The following is an 18,241-nucleotide window of genomic DNA, read 5'->3' on the forward strand; positions in this document are numbered from 1 at the left end:
ATTGCTAGCGCATTTTAGGTCGGTAATTTATTAGTGTCCATGAAGCTTAAAATATCTTACCAGTCGAGCCTGGCAGTTATGCTTCCAGGAACCTGTTCTATAGCAATGCAGCACTGAGATGCCGGTGTCACACTGTCATGGCGGCACTGCTTGGAAACGGGAGAAACTGAAAATAGCCTGCAGGCTATCAGTGCAGGAATGCCTGCACCAATGTGGGTAACATTTATGTTGTGGAATATGATAGAAGTGAAAACCACGGCTGGCACGACCCAATTCACGTTCAAAACCAAAAGAAAGCAGGTCTAGGTCCAGATACAGCTGACTCTTGAACAACTCGAGTTTGAACTACTCGGGTCCACTCACAGGTGGATGTTTTCCAGTAGTAACTACTACAGTACTACATAGTGGTTGGTCGAATTATACTCAGATTAATCACCTTCCACCCCGCCCTCCCACATTGCTTAAGGGTCAACTGTAAATGCTTAAAGAGGCCTCAAGGAGAACACACAACAATTATTTAAAATGTTACCCGGCAGAGGGAGAAAAGGGTGAAAGGGTGGTAAGGGGCCTTTCATATTTTATTCGACGTGTGGATTTACACTGCATAAATATTTTACGTGCATGTATCTGTGCATTAGGACGTATGAAAACAAACATTAAGCAGAGAAAATAATAAAACATTTAAAATTGTGAAAAATAGTAAGTAACATTTCCAAATACACAGTACCTGATGTACTACTATGTACTTAAATGACGATAGAACATTTTTAATTTTAAAAAATGATACAAGAAATAGGGCCTAGGCACTTAAGAACTTAATCTAATAAACCGAGTAGCACATTAGCTCTACATTTTCTGAAGACCATGCAAAAGGGAAGGTAGATGGTTGTCTAATTTTTGTTCTCTGGTAACTCAGTTTTGAGCCAGACCACCCTCTGGGTATACATAAATTCTTCAGGGTCCTTCTCAGTGAAAAATCCCACCCAGGAAACTAACCTGTTTGCATTTGGATGCTTTTATTTGCAAACTTTAGTAAATGAAACTACATAATGGCAAAATCATGATTAGCAGAAATATATCCGAAGTTCAGTAGAAATGAGAGTCACAAATAGTAGATGCATAGTAAGAAATCATGCCAGGGAAAAACCAATCCTTTTTACACACACACACACACACACACACACACACGCACACACGCACTCCACAAGCACTGGAGAAGTAGGGCCAACAGGGAAGGATCAGCTGACCACAGCCCAGGGGTGTTGCAGGGCTGGGACCTTTTGCCTGGTAAAGGCCAGTTGGGGCAGCACAAAGCCGGAAGAGAATATATCAGGGGAAAACCTACATCTACAAGCAGGCTGGGCTCAGTGATGCAGACCCACTTCTCCTCCTGGGCTGACCCTCATCACATTAGGATGGTCTGAGACTATCTTGGCAGCCTCACCAATTGAGATGTGGTGGCCTTCCTGCTCAGAGTCCCTACTTGTCACTCTGATTCAAGACTTTCACTCTGAAACGGCTCCATCTCCTTCCTCCCTAAACTGAGCAAATAGCCCAAAGGCATCATTTTCAATCCTCGGGTTCCAGTATCACACACTGTAAATTCCATTTCCACACCTTAAACGGGAAAACTTAAGTTCAAGGATTAGAAATATAAGATACGGGCTCAGACCAGCAATTTGTTTTAACATGATTTCTCAACAAAGGTCATGTCTACCTCTTCTCTTACCTGCAGCTCAAAGTTGGCTTGATCCAGAAATTTTTTGTTCAGCATATCTGCATACTGATTAATCGCTCGCAGAAAGACTCTGAAAGATTAAGAGAAAATTACATAATTACACACTTCTGCTCTGGCACCTTTGGAGGTTTGGCATTTCAACTAGCTACAATCCAAGACTGTCTGGCATGGGAACTCTCTAAGTCCTGTGAAAAGCTGTGAGGTTTTGCCAGTGAAAAGCCCAGAGAATTATATGCAGATGTTCTCCAAATTAATCAAGGAAACATGCAGAATAAAAGAAAGAGACCAAAATAACAGAGCGTGAAAGTAACATATGAAAAATATCACTAAAAACCCTAATTTTTTTAAAAAAGAAAAGGTGCAAATTAAATATTTTTCTCAAGTCACAATGTATCAGTGTTACCAAATTGGTCTTTGCTTAGCTGGCTTTTTAAAGTGAAGCATTTGAAAGCACTATTACACACTGTCAGGCTTGGAATGGTTTGGCATGTCGACTGGAAAAAAATGCACAACCTAAAAGGTGCGAATTATGTTTTATTCGGCGGACAAAACTGAGGACTTAAGCCTAGGACACAGCATCTCAGATCGCTCTGAGGGACGGCTCCAAAGAGGTGAGGGTGGGGCCAGGATCCACAGGAGTTTCTGCAACAAAGACCAGGTAGTCAGAACTTCAAAAGATTACTAAGAAATGGACAAATTCTTGGAAAGGTACAACTGTCCAAAACAGAACCAGGAAGAATTAGAAAATATAAACAGACCAATCACAAGTCATGAAATTGAAATTGATTAAAAATCTTCCAACAAATAAAAGTCAAGGATCAGTTGGTTTCACAGGTGAATTCTATCAAACATTTAGAGAAGAGCTAAACTCATCCTTCTCAAACTCTTCCAAAAAATTGCAGAGGGAGGAGCACTCCCAAACTCATTCTATGAGGCCACCATCACTCTGATACCAAAAGTAGACAAAGATATCACAAAAAAAGAAAAGTAAAGACCAATATCACTGATGAATATAGACGTAAAAATCCTCAACAAAATTCTAGCAAACAAAATCCAATAACACATTAAAAGGATCATACACCATGATCAAGTGGGATTTATCCCAGGGATGCAAGGATTCTTCAATATATGCAAATCAATCAATGTGATATACCATATTAACAAATTAAAGAATAAAACCATATGATCATCTCAATAGATGCAGAAAAAGCTTCTGACAAAATTCAACACCCATTTATAATAAAAAAAACTCTCCAGAAAGTGGGCATAGAGGGAACCTATCTCAACATAATAAAGGCCATATATGATAAACCCACAGCAAACATCATTCTCAGTGGTGAAAAAGTGAAAGCATTTCTTCTAAGATCAGGAACAAGACAAGGGCGTCCACTCTTGCCACTATTATTCAACATAGTTTTGGAAGTCCTAGCCACAGCAATCAGAGAAGAAAAAGAAATAAAAGGAATACAAATTGGAAGAGAAGTAGCAAAACTGTCACTGTTTGCAGATGACGTGATTCTATAACATAGAAAATCCTAAAGATGCCACCAGAAAACTACTAGAGCTAATCAAGGAATTTGGTAAAGTTGCAGGATACAAAACTAATGCACAGAAATCTCTTTCATTTCTATACACTAACAATGAAAGATCAGAAAGAGAAATTAAGGAAACAACCCCATTTACCACTGCAACAAAAAGAATACCTAGGAATAAACCTACCTAAGGAGGCAAAAGACCTGTACTCTGAATACTATATAACACTGACGAAAGAACTCAAAGATAACATAAATAGATGGAGCGATATACCATGTTCTTGGATTGGAAGAATCAATATTGTGAAAATGACTACACTACACAAAGCAATCTACAGATTCAATGCAATCCCTGCCAAACTACCAATGGCATTTTTCACAGAATTAGAACAAAAAATTTTGCAATTTGTATGGAAACACAAAAGACCCGAATAGACAAAGCAATCTTGAGAAAGGAAAACAGAGCTGGAGGAATCAGGTTCTCCAACTTCAGACTATACTACAAAGCTAGAATAATCAAGGCAGTATGGTGCTGGCACAAAATCAGAAATATAGATCAACGGTACAGGATAGAAAGCCCAGAGCTAAACCCACACACCTATGGTCACCTTATCTTTGACAAAGGAGGCAAGAATATACAATGGAGAAAAGACAGCCTCTTCAATAAGTGGTGCTGGGAAAACTGGACAGCTACATGTAAAAGAATGAAATTACAACACTCCCTAACACCATACACAAAAATAAAATGGATTAAAGACCTAAATGTAAGACCGGACACTATAAAACTCTTAGAGGAAAACATAGGAAAAACACTCTTTGACATAAATCACAGCAAGATCTTTTTTGAGCCACCTCCCAGAGTAATGAAAATAAAAACAAAAATAAACAAACGGAGATTGACCCTTTGTCAATTGCTTCATTTGCAAATATTTTCTCCCATTCTGAGGGCTGTCTCACTAGGTCCCATATGTTTATTTTTGTTTTTATTTCCATTTCTCTAGGAGGTGGGTCAAAAAGGACCTTGCTAAAGCAGAAACTAACATACCACTGTAAAGCAATTATACTCCAATAAAGATGTTACAAAAAAAGTAAACAAATGGGACATAATGAAACTTAAAAGCTTTTGCACAGAAAAGGAAACCATAAACAAGACTAAAAGACAGCTCTCAGAATGGGAGAAATTATTTGCAAATGAAGCAACTGACAAAGGATTAATCTCCAAAATATACAAGCAGCTCAATATCAAGAAAACAAACAACCCAATCAAAGAGTGGGTGGAAGACCTAAACAGACATTTCTCCAAAGAAGACAGGTGGCCAAGAGGCACATGAAAAGATGCTCAACATCACTAATTATTAGAGAAACGCACGTCAATACTACAAGGAGGTATCACCTCACACCAGTCAGAATGGCCAACATCAAAAAATCTACAAACAATAAATACTGGAGAGGGTGTGGAGAAAAGGGAACCCTCTTGCACTGTTGGTGGGAATGTAAATTGATACAGCCACTATGGAGAACAGTATGAAGTTTCCTTACAAAACTAAAAAGAGAACTACCATATGACCCAGCAATCCCACTACTGGGCATATACCCTGAGAAAACCCTAATTCAAAAAGACACGTGTACCCCAGTGTTCACTGCAGCTCTATTTACAATAGTCAGGACATGGAAACAACCTAAATGTCCATCAACAGATGAATGGATAAAGAAGATGTGGTACATATACACAATGGAATATTACTCAGCCATAAAAAGGAATGAAACTGGGTCATTTGTAGAGATGTGGATGGACCTAGAGTCTGTGATACAGAGTGAAGTAAGTCAGAAAGAGAAAAAAAATATCATATACTAAAGCATATATGTGGAATCTAGAAAAATGGTACAGATGAACCTATTTGCAGGGCAGGAATAGAGATGCAGATCTAGAGAACGGACATGTGGACACGGAGTGGGGGCAAGGGGAGGGTGGGATGAATTGGGAGATTAAGACTGACATGTATACACGACCATGTGTAAAATAGATAGCTAGTGGGAACCTGCTGTATAGCGCAGGGAGTTCAGCTCGGTGCTCTGTGATGACCTAGATGGGTGGGATGGAGGAGGCGGTGGGAGGGAGGTCCAAGAGGGAGGGGATATATGTATACATACAGCTGATTCACTTCCTTGTACAACGGAAACTAACACAACACTGTAAAGCAACTATACTCCAGTTTAAAAGAAAAAAAAGAAAGAAAGAAAAAGAAAATCAGATATCTCAAGTTAAGGAATTTAGTGTTTTTCATATATGGGAAGATAAGAGTCTGGGCTCACTGAAATCATTCCTTTGATGTGCACCTCAGCTCTCTGGGGCCAGTATCCTGTGCTTTCTCGTCCTGAGTTCACTCTGGGCTCACCACAGGGGTGGCTATAATGTGATGGCTTGCTGGCTGCAGTATCCTTTGTTTACTGATATGGCAGGGGCATTTTTTTTTTATCGATAGGTGAAGTATCATCAAGCTTGGACGTATGGCTTACTTCAGTATCATTTGTCCTATACGCCAAATGCTAATTTTAGTCACTGTTTACTTGTTTAAATAAAATGAAAAAGCTTTAGCAGATATGAGAGTAACTTGACAAGAGTTTTAGAAGGAATTTTAATTCACTGATTCATTGATAAGGTACCATGTTAAGAACACAGGACAAAATATCACAGCCTTCCATACCCTGACCTTTCCTTTCCTGTGATGGAATGTATTATACAGCTCAGGGCTGTCACAAATGACTCCAGAGTACTAAGTGTTTCACAAGGTTGTTTGTTCAGTAGATTTGTTTTATTACTCTGCAGAGTGTTTACAACAACAGAGCTCAGTCCTGATGCTTCTTTTCAAATGACCCATCTCCCTTTGCACAAAGGCAGGACGCCAGAGGGATGAGCATTAGGTCGCAGATAATAAACTTCATTACACTTCCTCTATTTAGACAGCAGGAAGCAGCCAGAGTGTAAGAGAAATCTAGGTTACTTACTAGGAAGTGGTGCTCTCTGACGACAGGATCTCTTTAGCTATGCATGCCTGGAGAAGCTCCCCAGCCCTGACAGTCCCAGAGCCACTAAAGGCCAGTTAGCCTGGGAGGAGGGAGAGGGGGAAGGTCCACCTGGGGCTTTAAGGAGGTCTCCATCACCACCTCCCACCATCACCTCCTGTCCAACACCCGCTATCATGCAGCTTTCTCTGGCATAGCTCAAAGAAAGAGGATTTGCAGACATCATTTCATTAAGAGACCTATCAGGGATCCAGGACCAAAACGAGTGTGACAAATGACCTGTGCTGGAGTTTGCTGTCTTAGTGGCTGAAGAAAACCATAGCCGGGGTTATCTGAATTCTTCCCTGAGGACGTTAAGACATAACCAGAAAGGAGGAATCGGTGCTGTAAGTGACTATTAAAGGAGGGGCATGGGCGTGCTGGCTTGTCCACTAACCAGGAGCATGGAGTGGGCAGCAGCACATCCATCAGCCATAGGGTGGCCAGATTCTGCCACTATAAGATGCCTAGTTAAACTGGAAAAATAGCTCTTCTGGCTGAGTTTCGTAATTTATTGAAAAAAAAAGCTGAATACAGGGCATTGAGGGCATCCTGACAAATTAATCCAGCACCAGGACAAAATCACTAGATCCAGGACACGCCTCCTATATACAGGTCACCTGGCAACCCTAATCAGCCCTCCAGTCTTGGGCTGAGGTTGCCCGTGTCATGTTCGGTCCTCAGAAGTACGGGATGCATGGCTCAAGAGAAGATGCTCTACCCGGCCCATGTGACCCTTGGCAATTGTGTTCCGTAGCACCTGGGGATGTGCACTGCGCTGACCCCAGCAACCGGAGGAATGCCCCAAGTGTCAGTGGAGTAAAACAACTTCCTGTCATGGGGCGGAGAGGGGCTGTCAGACAGCACAAAACCACCAGGCTTCCAGCCGGGGACATTTTCTTTTTCCCCTTAACTTTTCCTTCAGCCTCAGGAATTGGCCATTCACTGGCGCAGCCCAGAGTCCTTATGAGCTTTAAGGAAGCCACTCTCTTCAGCCCTCTATGACAATAACGACAAGTTCACTTGGACATGCATTATTATTACGGGCTAATTATTGTGCCTCAAGATAGCACCCAAACAGCTGCAAGATGCTACTTCTAATTAAGCTTTGGAACAATTTCAGCTAGTTAAATAAAGATATTGCTCAAAATGACTTTTAAAAAAAGATGCCATTCTGAAATAATATGAAGGCTGAGCAAAAACTTTTTAATGAACTGACAACTGAGACGGGGCAATGCTGAGAGAGAGTCTATAATTTAGAGTCGCTATAAATTTTTTAAAAAGCCAGGACAAAAAAACAAATAACACAGAATACAAGTTGTAGGGGAAAAACCAAAGAGATGATCAAATAAAAACCATCATCAATGCTGCAACAGAGGTGCGCCACTCAGGCTACAGGTATCAAGGGCCACCTCACTTCTGCAGAGCCACCCAGGACACACATACATTCCATCCTACCTTTCACCCTTGATAGGATTAAAATCTTAGCAACGTTCCAAGTCCACCTGAACACAAATTAATTAACTAGGCAAAAAGAAACATAACCAGAGGCTAACTTTTAGGTAAGAATATTTAATAGCTGCTGTGATTCATGAGTTATTTCTAATAACCATCAAACTGCGGGAAATAAGTAAGAAAATCGCATTAGAAACGTGTGCGTAACCATCTGCTTTCAGTCAAAGATTATGGGAAGCATCAGAGCTAAGTCAAGCGATGGGACAGCAGGGTGCCTTACTAGTCTGAAATGAAGGGTTTCAGCCCAGCTCAGCAGAGGGGAAGAGCAAGTCTTTTCTGTCGGGAAGCAATGAGAGGGAGGATGGGGTGCAAGTGGGCTCTGCTCTGCGTCCCTGGTGACCCTGTCCACGCTGGGCACTGCTGGAGTTGCACTCAAGGACAGAGAAGCCCTCCAGACTGTTCCCAAATGGACCTGTTTATTCACCCGCGTGTCTGCAATGCCAAATTGGCATCCGGCACATCACATATGTTCACTGTGTATTAGCCACAGGAAAGAATGAATGGATGAATATGGATGGAGGGATGGATGGATGGATGGATGACGGATGGATGAGCTGGCCCAGGAGATCAAGCCCTGACCCACATCCGAGGGCTCAGGGAGGCTAGAATATTTGGTAGCCCCCAGCTCTCCCTGGAGTCCTTGCATTCCAAGTAGATTTTCCACTGTGGGGTTCAGCTCTTTTGAGGTTCTTGATAACCACAATTCTCATTAGGCATTTGGCATTTATGGCTGGGTACTGCTCCCCTCCACTTCTGGAGCTAGTTCCTTAATGGAGGGAAGCTCGTCTTTTACACATCAGGATCCCCCAAAGCACATCTCACCACTATGCATAGTTAGAAATGTTCTGATCTAAGGGAGCATCAGTTTATAACTGCACTAACAGATGTCTCAGAGCCAGTGGTATGTCCAGGAACTCCTACCACGCAAACACCCCCCCCACACACACACCCACACACTCAGAGCCTGCTCTAGAGGGGGGGGGGAATCCACCCTCTGGCAATCTGCATTGGTCTTTATTCTCTCCATCCAACATTACTGTACATAAATGTCAGGACCCAGTGAATAGAGGTCATACCTACTGTTCATAATGTTCCCAGCTCCCAAGAACACGAGAACGAGATGCTTGCAGCGAGGGGACCGAGAACACGGTGGGTAGGAGGCAGGGAGCAGTTGGGACAGGTGTTGCTTTGACTCTGCCAGAACAGGGAGGGAGTGGAAGAGACGCGCACCAAGCAAGTCATGCCTCGTTCTGAGCCACGAGCATGAAGTAATTTCTAGAAAATGAAGCTAACGGTGTAAGAACTAAATGCTTTCATGGATGCTGTCCCACATGGTCAAAATGATTAAGAGAAAGGGCAAGCCCATATTTCACAGAGCTCTTTTCAATCATTTTTAATCTATGAAAGGATTTATTTATAATCTAAACATTTTAAAGGTAAAACCGAACACACGAAATAAATAATGTAGAGAGAGCCACAGGCAAATCCCCCGAAGATTCAGAAGCCCTGAGGTCCAGATGCACTGTCTGCAGACGTTCCAATTATTCAAGACCAGTGGCTGCACCTTTTCTTGTTAATGGCTCCATGGAAAGAACTCCATCTCACTCTGCTTGGTAACCGACTCCTTCCTGTGTCCAGAGAGTCAGTCATCACCTTCACCCCTCTCGTCACAACGTTCCCCATTTTAAATAATCTGGGGGCCTGGTGACACAGAGATCACTCATTCCCAAAGCTCATACAATTGAAAACAAACAAACAAAAAAGCCCAGGAAATTCTCCTTGACTTCCTTCTCTTCTACATGGACATGTAACTACAGTGAGCTGCCGCTGGAAACAAAACACTGTGCTGTAATTCCCGACGGTGTCAAATACGAGTTTAACTGGCTACACACACAGGCTTATCCAATTACAGTTTTAATCTAATTATTTCTATCAACTATTATCTATCTATCTACCTACCTACCTATCTATCCATCCATCCACGTACCTATCCATCCATCCACCCATCCATCCATCCATCCATCTATCCATCTATCATCTGTCTACCTACCTACCTACCTATCTATCTATCCATCTACCTAACCATCTATCTATTATCTATCGACCCATCCATATCTCTCTCTTTACATCCATGTAAACATTTGGCTAGAAGACCTTCAAAAGGTGCCCAAGTTTTTGAGATTCTCCTATTTTCAACCAATACATAAAGGTACTAAACTATGGGGCCTCAAACTATCTTGAACTTTAAATCTCAGGTTTTTTTTTTTTCCTTTACCTTTGAGATTAAAGGTACTGCCACCTAATTCAAAGTCATTTGAACACTATGGCCTCGGCTGACACTTCACAAAATGCTAAGCAGCATCTGGTGAAAAGGGGACACAAGCCCCGTGACTCGACTTCTGCATGTGTTCGAGAGAAGGCTGGGTGAGGGGCAGCGAGGCTCTGAGGAGGCAGCTGCCGGTTTCCAAGTCTCCCAACCACAGGCGTGTTCCAGAAGCCATCCCCCGGCCTTGCCTCTCACCCACATCCCCACTGTATCCCTGCACAAAAGGGCCAAGGCTGCCCCGTGAGCTCCAGCAGGGGACCGTCCCCCAAAGCTACCTATTGGAAAGCTACGTGCACTGAGCGACCAAAGGAGCACAGTCCTAAATAATTATGTGTTAACTGAGAAGAAGGGAACTTAGAAAGTGGAACATAATCAGAAACCAATTTAACTCCTAGACGCTCCTGGCACAATGACAGTCCCTAAAATGACTTTATGATGACAGGGCCACAGGCATTTCTGTATCTCTATTACCCAGTGTTTGCTGCCAATGGAAGTGGAAGATGAGAGGCCTTATTACTACAGAGAGAAAGACATCTATCGAGAGATGCCCTGAGCTTCCAGTGCAAGGCAAAGCCCCATTTCTCAAATGGTGAAGCTGTGGGGCTTCTCCTATTCCTTCTCTAAACTTACTTTAAGCTGTATAATTAGATTGCACAGTTCAATATGAGGGCATTTAAATACCTCTGGCATTCACATAAGAGTCGCTCTGGGGGGAAACAAGAAATCTGCATCTTTTAACAAAATGTTTTGCCCAAAGCGGTTAGACAAAAGGCAACAAGTGCAAAGCGACACATCCTATCCCTGCAGAACAATAAGTCAAGGAATCGTGGCTGGAAATTTGCCTGAAAATGATTTTTCCGCATCATTCAGGAATGCTGGGAAGGAGGGGCAACTTCAGGTGAAGTGATGAAAGAGGTGCAGAGGCTGTCACTTCAATTCCAAGGGACGGATGCTTTCCTCCGGCTGATCGGTCTCCTGGCATCTCCCACAAGCAGCATGGCGTCAAGTCAGTGTCTAAACAGCATCAGCCACTTCCCTTGGTGGGATCTTGGGTGAGGAACGAAGACCACGTGAGCACAGAGAAGTGACTTCTAGGAAAGACCCTGGTGTGTCTCGAGGTGAAGTGATGCACAAAAGGTGGGGGGCTTTGGTGGGACCCGCCCCAGTCTCTGCAACTTGGGAAACAGTGGGAAGGCCAGTGTCATGAGAACTTTCTGGGAATGAGGCTGGAAGAGTTGGCTGGGGCCGTGAGAGGTTGGAGACACCAAGGTGCAGAATTTGCACCTCTGATGGTAGGCAATGGGGGCCCTGAGGACTTGAAAGCAGGGAAGAGGCCAGAAAGACAAAAGGGTCGGCCGCCCTTGTTTCCTGAATGCATGAGATTTCCTCATTTCTTTTTCAAATCAATGAGACTTCGACATCCATCAGACTCCTAACTAAAATGCAAATTGCTCTGAACCTTTCTGCTGGCCAGCTCTGGGACATCCACAGATCTGGGAGAAGTGGGCTCAGTCCGCGAGGCCCAGGAATACAGAGAATCCCCAGGGAGAGTCTGCTCCAGACTAAGAAGGCCTCATCCCTGCTGGGGGTCTCCTGGAGCAGACAGCTGCGGGCCCTGGTCTGCAGCTCTGACTCATGCTCAACACACTGGTGCTCTAGAGGCACAGTCCGTCTCCTGTCTCGGGTTCCGGCCAAAACAGTGCGTGTCGCGCATGAACCACTGTGGCCTGAAGGCGAGACATCCTGAGAGTGGCGGGACCGAACACCGCTCTCTGCCACTTGACCACCCGCCTAACTTTCTGCTGCTTTGCTGGTAAAGCATCTTCTGAGCACCCTGTATGTTCCAGGCAGTGTTGCTACTTCACAGACATCACTGTGTGTGATGCTCACAGGTCTTGGGGGGTATGAATTACCTAATATTTTACAAATAAGGAAACGAAAGCTCAGAGGAGCAAAAGTCCATGTTCCTTGCAGTAGGCTTAGATCAAGGTGACAACTGGTCACAATTATGCCACCTTCCTTAGGAGCGTCAGTCAGTGAGGTCAGCATGATACAAGTATAACCCTGCAACCGTGTTCCTTTTACACTGTATGGAGGAAAATTTCCAACATACGCAGAAGTAGACAGCAAAAGAGACCCCCGTACTCCTCACTCAGCTTCAACAATTACCATCTTCTGCTCCTGGTTGCTTCCACTCTCCCCCATCCTGCCCCCCTCCCACATTATTATTATTGTTGTTAGTTTTAAACAGACGGGATTCCTAAGGGCAGCTTTAGGTTCACAGCAAGATCGAATGCAATGTACAGAGCGTTCCCCACCCCCGCTGGCTCCTCCACGACTGACATGCTGCACCAGGGCGGTACATGCGTTCTAACTGATGGACTTACATTGACTCATCATCGTCACCCAAAGTGCAGAGCGCCGTTAGGGCTCACTCCTGGGGTTGTACGTTCTACGGCTTTGGACAAATATACAAGAACACATTTCCACCATTACAGTATCATACAGAATAGTGTCACTGTGCTAAAAACCCTCTGCACTCTGCCTGTCCACCCTCCCCCTCCCACTGGGCCCCTGAGAGTCACTGATCTTTACTGTCTCCATAGATCTGGTTTTTCCAGGATGTCATTTTGTTGAATCCTACAGTGTGTAGCCTTTTCATAGTGGCCCCTATTGTTTTTAGAATGTTTTCTAATTTTTCCCAGGTTTAAGACCCTTAACAGTTAAGGCACTTTACAGCAAAGACTTGAAACACATTCTCTTGTCAAACTCTTTTCTAACTCATCTGGGCAGCAAGTGCCTGCCGTACACAGAGTTCATGGGTCATCACAGCCTCCAGGCACATCCTGCTCCACAGCCCGGGCTAATGCTCAGGAAGCACCTCTGCCCCGACGGGCTGGAGGGTTGGTGGGTCGCTCTACGGACAATGGCTTATTAGCACAGACCTCACCAGGCTCTTCTGACGTCTCCATGTCTGTGATGCGGCAGTTGTCTCATGAACGGCGTCAATTACTGTTACAACTAATACACACCCACCCCTGGCTTCTTCCCATGCTGCCTACAACTACTTCTCCCATCCTTCAAGGCAAGGTTCCCCACAGCCTAATTTTGTAAAAAAAGATTTTGGATTTCTTTTTTAATAAAGGCATTAAAAAATTGTGGTAAAGTACATGTAACACAAAACCGACCATTTTAACCATTTTTAAATGTACGCACGTTTTGGTGGCATTAAATACGTTCAACCTTGTGTTGCAACCATCACCCCCATCCATTTCCAGAGCTCTTTTCATAAAACAGAAACTCTGTCCTGATTAAACAGTAACCCTCTACTCTCTCCAGCCCCTGGCCCCTGGCAACCACCCTTCTCCTTTCTGTCTCTAGGATTTTGATTACTCTAGGGACCTCATAGAAGTGGAATCCTACAATGTCTGTCATTTCGTGTCTGGCTTACTTAACTCAGCATAATGTCCTCAAGGTTCATCCATGTTGTAGCATGTGTCAGAACGTCCTTCCTATTAAAGGCTGAACAATATTCTGTTGTATGGATAATACCACGTTTTATTTATCCACTCATCCATGGATGGGCACTCGGGTTGCTTCCACCTTTCGGCTACAGTGAAGAATGCTACTGTAAACATGGGTGAACAAATATCTCTTCAAGTCCCTGCTTTCAATTCTTTTGGGTCTATACCCAGAAGTGGAATTGCTAGGTCAGGTGGTAATTCTATGTTTAGTTTTCTGAGGAACCTCCATACTGTTTTCCGCAGCGGTCGTACCATTTTACATTCTGGCCAACAGTTCAAGGTTCCAATTCTTCCACATCTTTGCCAACACTTGAGTTTTTCTGCTTTGGGTTTTTATGTTTTTGTTTTTGGATAGTGGCCATTCTAATGGGTGTGAGGTGGTATAAATAAAGTTTTCTGAGAACACAACCACAGCTTTTCAATGAGGGATTTTCTATGGCTGTCTTCACACGACAAAGGCAGTGTTGAACAGTGATGCCTGCAAGGTACCTGGCCCTTAACAGCAAGTTTTGCCAACCTCTGCAAAGCTGTGCTTCAGTTCTCATCTGTCCTCTACACAGATTTTTGGAGAGTTCTTCACCTATTTCAGGAGGGAGCCAGGGCTCTCATCTGTTTCTTGGCATCAGAAAATAAAGCTTGTTGATCAAACAGATGTTAAAAAGCCCCCTCCAGAGCTTAGAGAAAACAGCTTCCTTATCTGAGCCTAGCAGTGGTGTTACCAAGAGTTGGGAGAGGAACCTCTCTGGCAGTCCAGTGGTTAAGACTCTGCACTTCCACTGCAGGGGGTGAAGGTTTGACCCCTGGTTGGGGAAGATCCCATATGCTGCGAGGTGTGGGCGAAAAAAAAAAAAAAAAAAGTTGGGAGAAAAACGATTTGGAAACCAAAGTCGGCAGGTTGCCTCCATTTGCACCTCCAGGTGCAACTAACTAACTAACAGTTTTATTTCAGGGTCAAGTGTTTTAAATGTATAAAGCCACCCTCTCCCTCTACTCTCTAATACGTTCTTCTTCTACTTTCCTCTCCATCCCCAATCCTGCCTGCCTCACCTATTTCAACATCACACAACATTGCAAAATAAGTGTTGGCTGATTTAGGGACATCCTGGGTAAAGGGGGAAAATCCCCAAGACAGACACATCAGGAAGGCCCAACAGCAAATGCCAAGAAGTGAGATGTCTCCATTGATGGAGGGGCCATGCAAGGGACAGGCATATCTCCATTCTAGAATCAGCCACGTCGAATAAGCGAGGGTCCTGGCTGACCCCAGAGACCCCCGCCACCAGCACCCCAGCATCCATCTGGCAAGCCTCCTCCTTCCTCTCCCACGGTCCACCTGTTGTTCCCGTGATTATAACTAGAGGCGTCAGGACAGCCATGGTGGATCTGCCCAAGGACAGCCACGGGTGGGTAGGCTAGGGGGCAGAGGAAGCGGGAGGGAGGCGTGACCACTGACCCATCCCTTAGCCATACTCCCCGACTGCCCTGGAAGACATGCTTTCCAGGGTGTAAGAGCGTGTGTATCTGTCACCGAAGTATTTTCTGAGTTCCAGATATGTGGGAGTAGGGGGTGGTGGTAGAAATGAGGACTCAAGAGTCGCTTTTTAGTGACGAAACATTTTGGAAATAAATAGTGGTGACGGTTGCACAACAAGGTGGATGGAATGAATGCCATTGAACTGTACCCATACATACGGTTAAAATGGCAAATTTTACCCCAATAAAAAAAAAAAGAAAGAAAAACATGAGAAGGGAAGAGAACAGAGTATTTCCAGAAATACTGGAATATTTCCAGAAATTCTGGAAATTTCCAGAAATACTTTCCAGAAAGTATTTCCAGAAATACTGGAATATTCTAGAAATACTGGAATACAGCAGGGGGAATCCTGATTTTTCTGCTCATAACCCCACCATCATCAGTATGACGCAGTGCCATGATTTAAAAACAAACAAACAAAAATAAACCAACAAATGAAGAAAAACCAACTTGGGAATAAGAACTTCTGAATTTTCCTCCCCAAAGAGCCAGGTTGTTCAGATTTATTTTGGGAGGAGGTGGGGCATTAAAAAAAAGTGTGAATATAAATAAACAGAAAGCTGATAGTGACAACCACCATCCGCCCAGAGGCCTTTAAGATCCTAGTACATCATTTCTCACTTAACGTCACACATGACAGTGGTCACCTAACAGGGCATGTCTCAGATCTACTCAAGTCCATTGACACTTCATTCCCTATAGCACTCAGCAGTGTATCTTGTATAAAATACAGTACAATTGAATCCACTTAGTAAGCCCAAGAAAACATGAAGTGGTCAGAGGCTCTGAGCCAACTGCAGGGCCCAGGGCAAAAAATCTTAAGAGAAACTAGCATAGTTACACAAAGGGGATGATTCTTTCCAGCTATTTCACACTCAGAATATATTAGCTATGCCCAGAATCTATCCCGGTTCATTTTCATGACTTGCTAATGGGCACTGTCATCATTTAGCAAACGAATGTAATTTGCTTTAGGTTCGTTTGCCAAAGGCTAAAAACTGGGACAAGGTTTTCTGCCCATTCAGGGGGCTGGGTGCTTGCACGTGTGCGTGGAGCAGGCACCTGGCAGCTGGCGGTGTTTCCACATTTTCCCTCCTCACTGGTGTTCGGCTTCTTCTACTCACTACTCGTTTAGTTTCCCTCCCACTAGGCTGGTGGGCCTCTCCGTGGGGGGGGGGGGGTACCCTTCAGAGAGCTCTGTGCCTAAATCACGTCCCATCACTCAGGCTGTGCAACCTTGGGCAAGTGAATGAACACCTCTGAACTCCAGTTTTCCTTATCGAGGTCTGTGAGTGGGGGAGATAGAGGGGTCAGTGTCTGCAAAGGGCTTGGGTCATTCTAGCTGCTCAGTAATTGGCAGGTGCTATCGGGAGTGTGATAAAGATACAAAAAATGAAGACCTCTGTCCTCTTCTTTGTGATTTGTTTCCAAAGAGGCCTCTGAGGAGCTCTTCAGCTTGTAGTGAGCAAAGGAGACTTTACAAGATCAGCGCTCCTGAAAGCTCAGGTGTTCTTGAAGCTCTTAGAAAACAGGAATGTCTTGTAACTTCAGGTCTTTGATTTTACTGGGGCTGAGAATTCTCATCACTCAATGATTGAGTGTATGGAACTTTCTTCCACTATCTTCATCCACGGAGAGCAGCTCAGGCAGTGCCACAGACTTTCATGGAAGGGGTAACTTCTCAAGACGGAAAAGGGTGGCCTGGTGAGGTTCACGCGCGGGTTTTGAGACTAACGGCGCTGCAGACAGGTCCCAGCCCAGGGCCGCAGCTCATCCCCAGCTCCCGGCTGGACAGGCATCACGTGAAGGCCACCTGCCCTGGGCAGTGCCGCCATCTTGGTAGGTTGTCTGCTGGTGTGTAACGAATTACCACAAATGTAGTGGCTTCAGCAACCGTTATGCCACAGTTCCACAGGTCAGAACTCCCTGCAGGCTGAGTTGGGCCTTTGCTCGAGGTCTCAGAAGGCCTTGGTCCAGGCACTGGCCAGGGTGGGTTCTAACACGGAGGCTCTTGACTTCCAGGCTCACAGGCAGAAGCCAGTTCTTTGCAGTTGTAGGTCTGAGGCCCCCATTTCCTTGCTGCCAGCTGGGGTCCCCTCTACTCTTACGAGCCACCTGCATATTCCCCCTCATGTGGCCGTCATCACATCAGCATTTGAGTCCTTCTGATGCTTCAAACTCCCACTTCCTTCTGCCATGAGCCAGAGAAAAGACTCTCCTTTTATAGGACTCCTGGGACAACATGAGGCCCACCCAGATAATCTCCCTATCTTAAGATCAACTAATTATATCTGCAAAACCCCTTTTTCCAGGCGATGCACAGTCACAGGAACGATAATGTATCCTATTCATACTCCCATCCATGCCCCAGCAGAGGAGATTCTCCAAGGACCCTCACTGACCACTTGGAACAACGAACCTCTATGCCAAACTGCTTTTTCTGGGTCCCACTTTCATTCTTCCGCAAGCGAGAGAGAGAGAGAGAGAGAGAGAAAGAGAGAGGGCGCGGGGGGAAGGCTGCCATCATGGAATTCTCTCTTTTGTTGGCTGCCATGCTGTTCTGAGTATCTGAGACAAGATAAAAGACTCAGCTTAGTGAAGGGGAGGTCGGTGGAAGCTAAAGCTCGAAATACCAACCTGAACCAGGTCTTGCAAGAATGAAGTGGCTCTTTCAGAAGCTGTTTGTTTGCAATCCACTGAGTGACACTTTCTATTAACAGGCATAACCTTATTCCAAGCCCAGGATGCCGTCTGATTCCAAGCTCATTTGCTTGCTGGGTTCAGTGTAGCAACCCAGAACACAAGAGCTCAAGAACTGAATAATGATTTTCTTCCCCATACAGTCCATAAAAATCACCTCAACGGCCATTCTTGTTTACATAATTCCTCTGATTTATCCTAAAGAAATGAGGCTTTCTTTTTAGCGAGAGTAGCACGGTCCTGCACATTAAGTACAGAACTAGAATGTCCCATGCCCGTGTTATAACCCTAAGCAAGGAAATATAAAAT

The 18,241-nt window shown here is 44.4% G+C and overlaps 1 protein-coding gene across 2 annotated transcripts in view; it reads right to left on the reverse strand.

Moving 5' to 3' along the window:
• Positions 1-18,241, reverse strand: part of DOCK1 (dedicator of cytokinesis 1) — a 527,155-nt gene that overhangs the window by 114,730 nt on the left and 394,184 nt on the right. For both annotated transcript variants that reach the window (XM_079899863.1, XM_079899862.1), the window contains exon 30: positions 1,730-1,808. In XM_079899863.1, coding sequence (XP_079755989.1) covers positions 1,730-1,808 — 79 coding nt within the window. The remainder of the gene's footprint in view (positions 1-1,729; positions 1,809-18,241) is intronic.

Source organism: Stenella coeruleoalba (genome assembly GCF_951394435.1).
Source record: "Stenella coeruleoalba genome assembly, chromosome: 16".
NCBI lineage: Eukaryota > Metazoa > Chordata > Mammalia > Artiodactyla > Delphinidae > Stenella > Stenella coeruleoalba.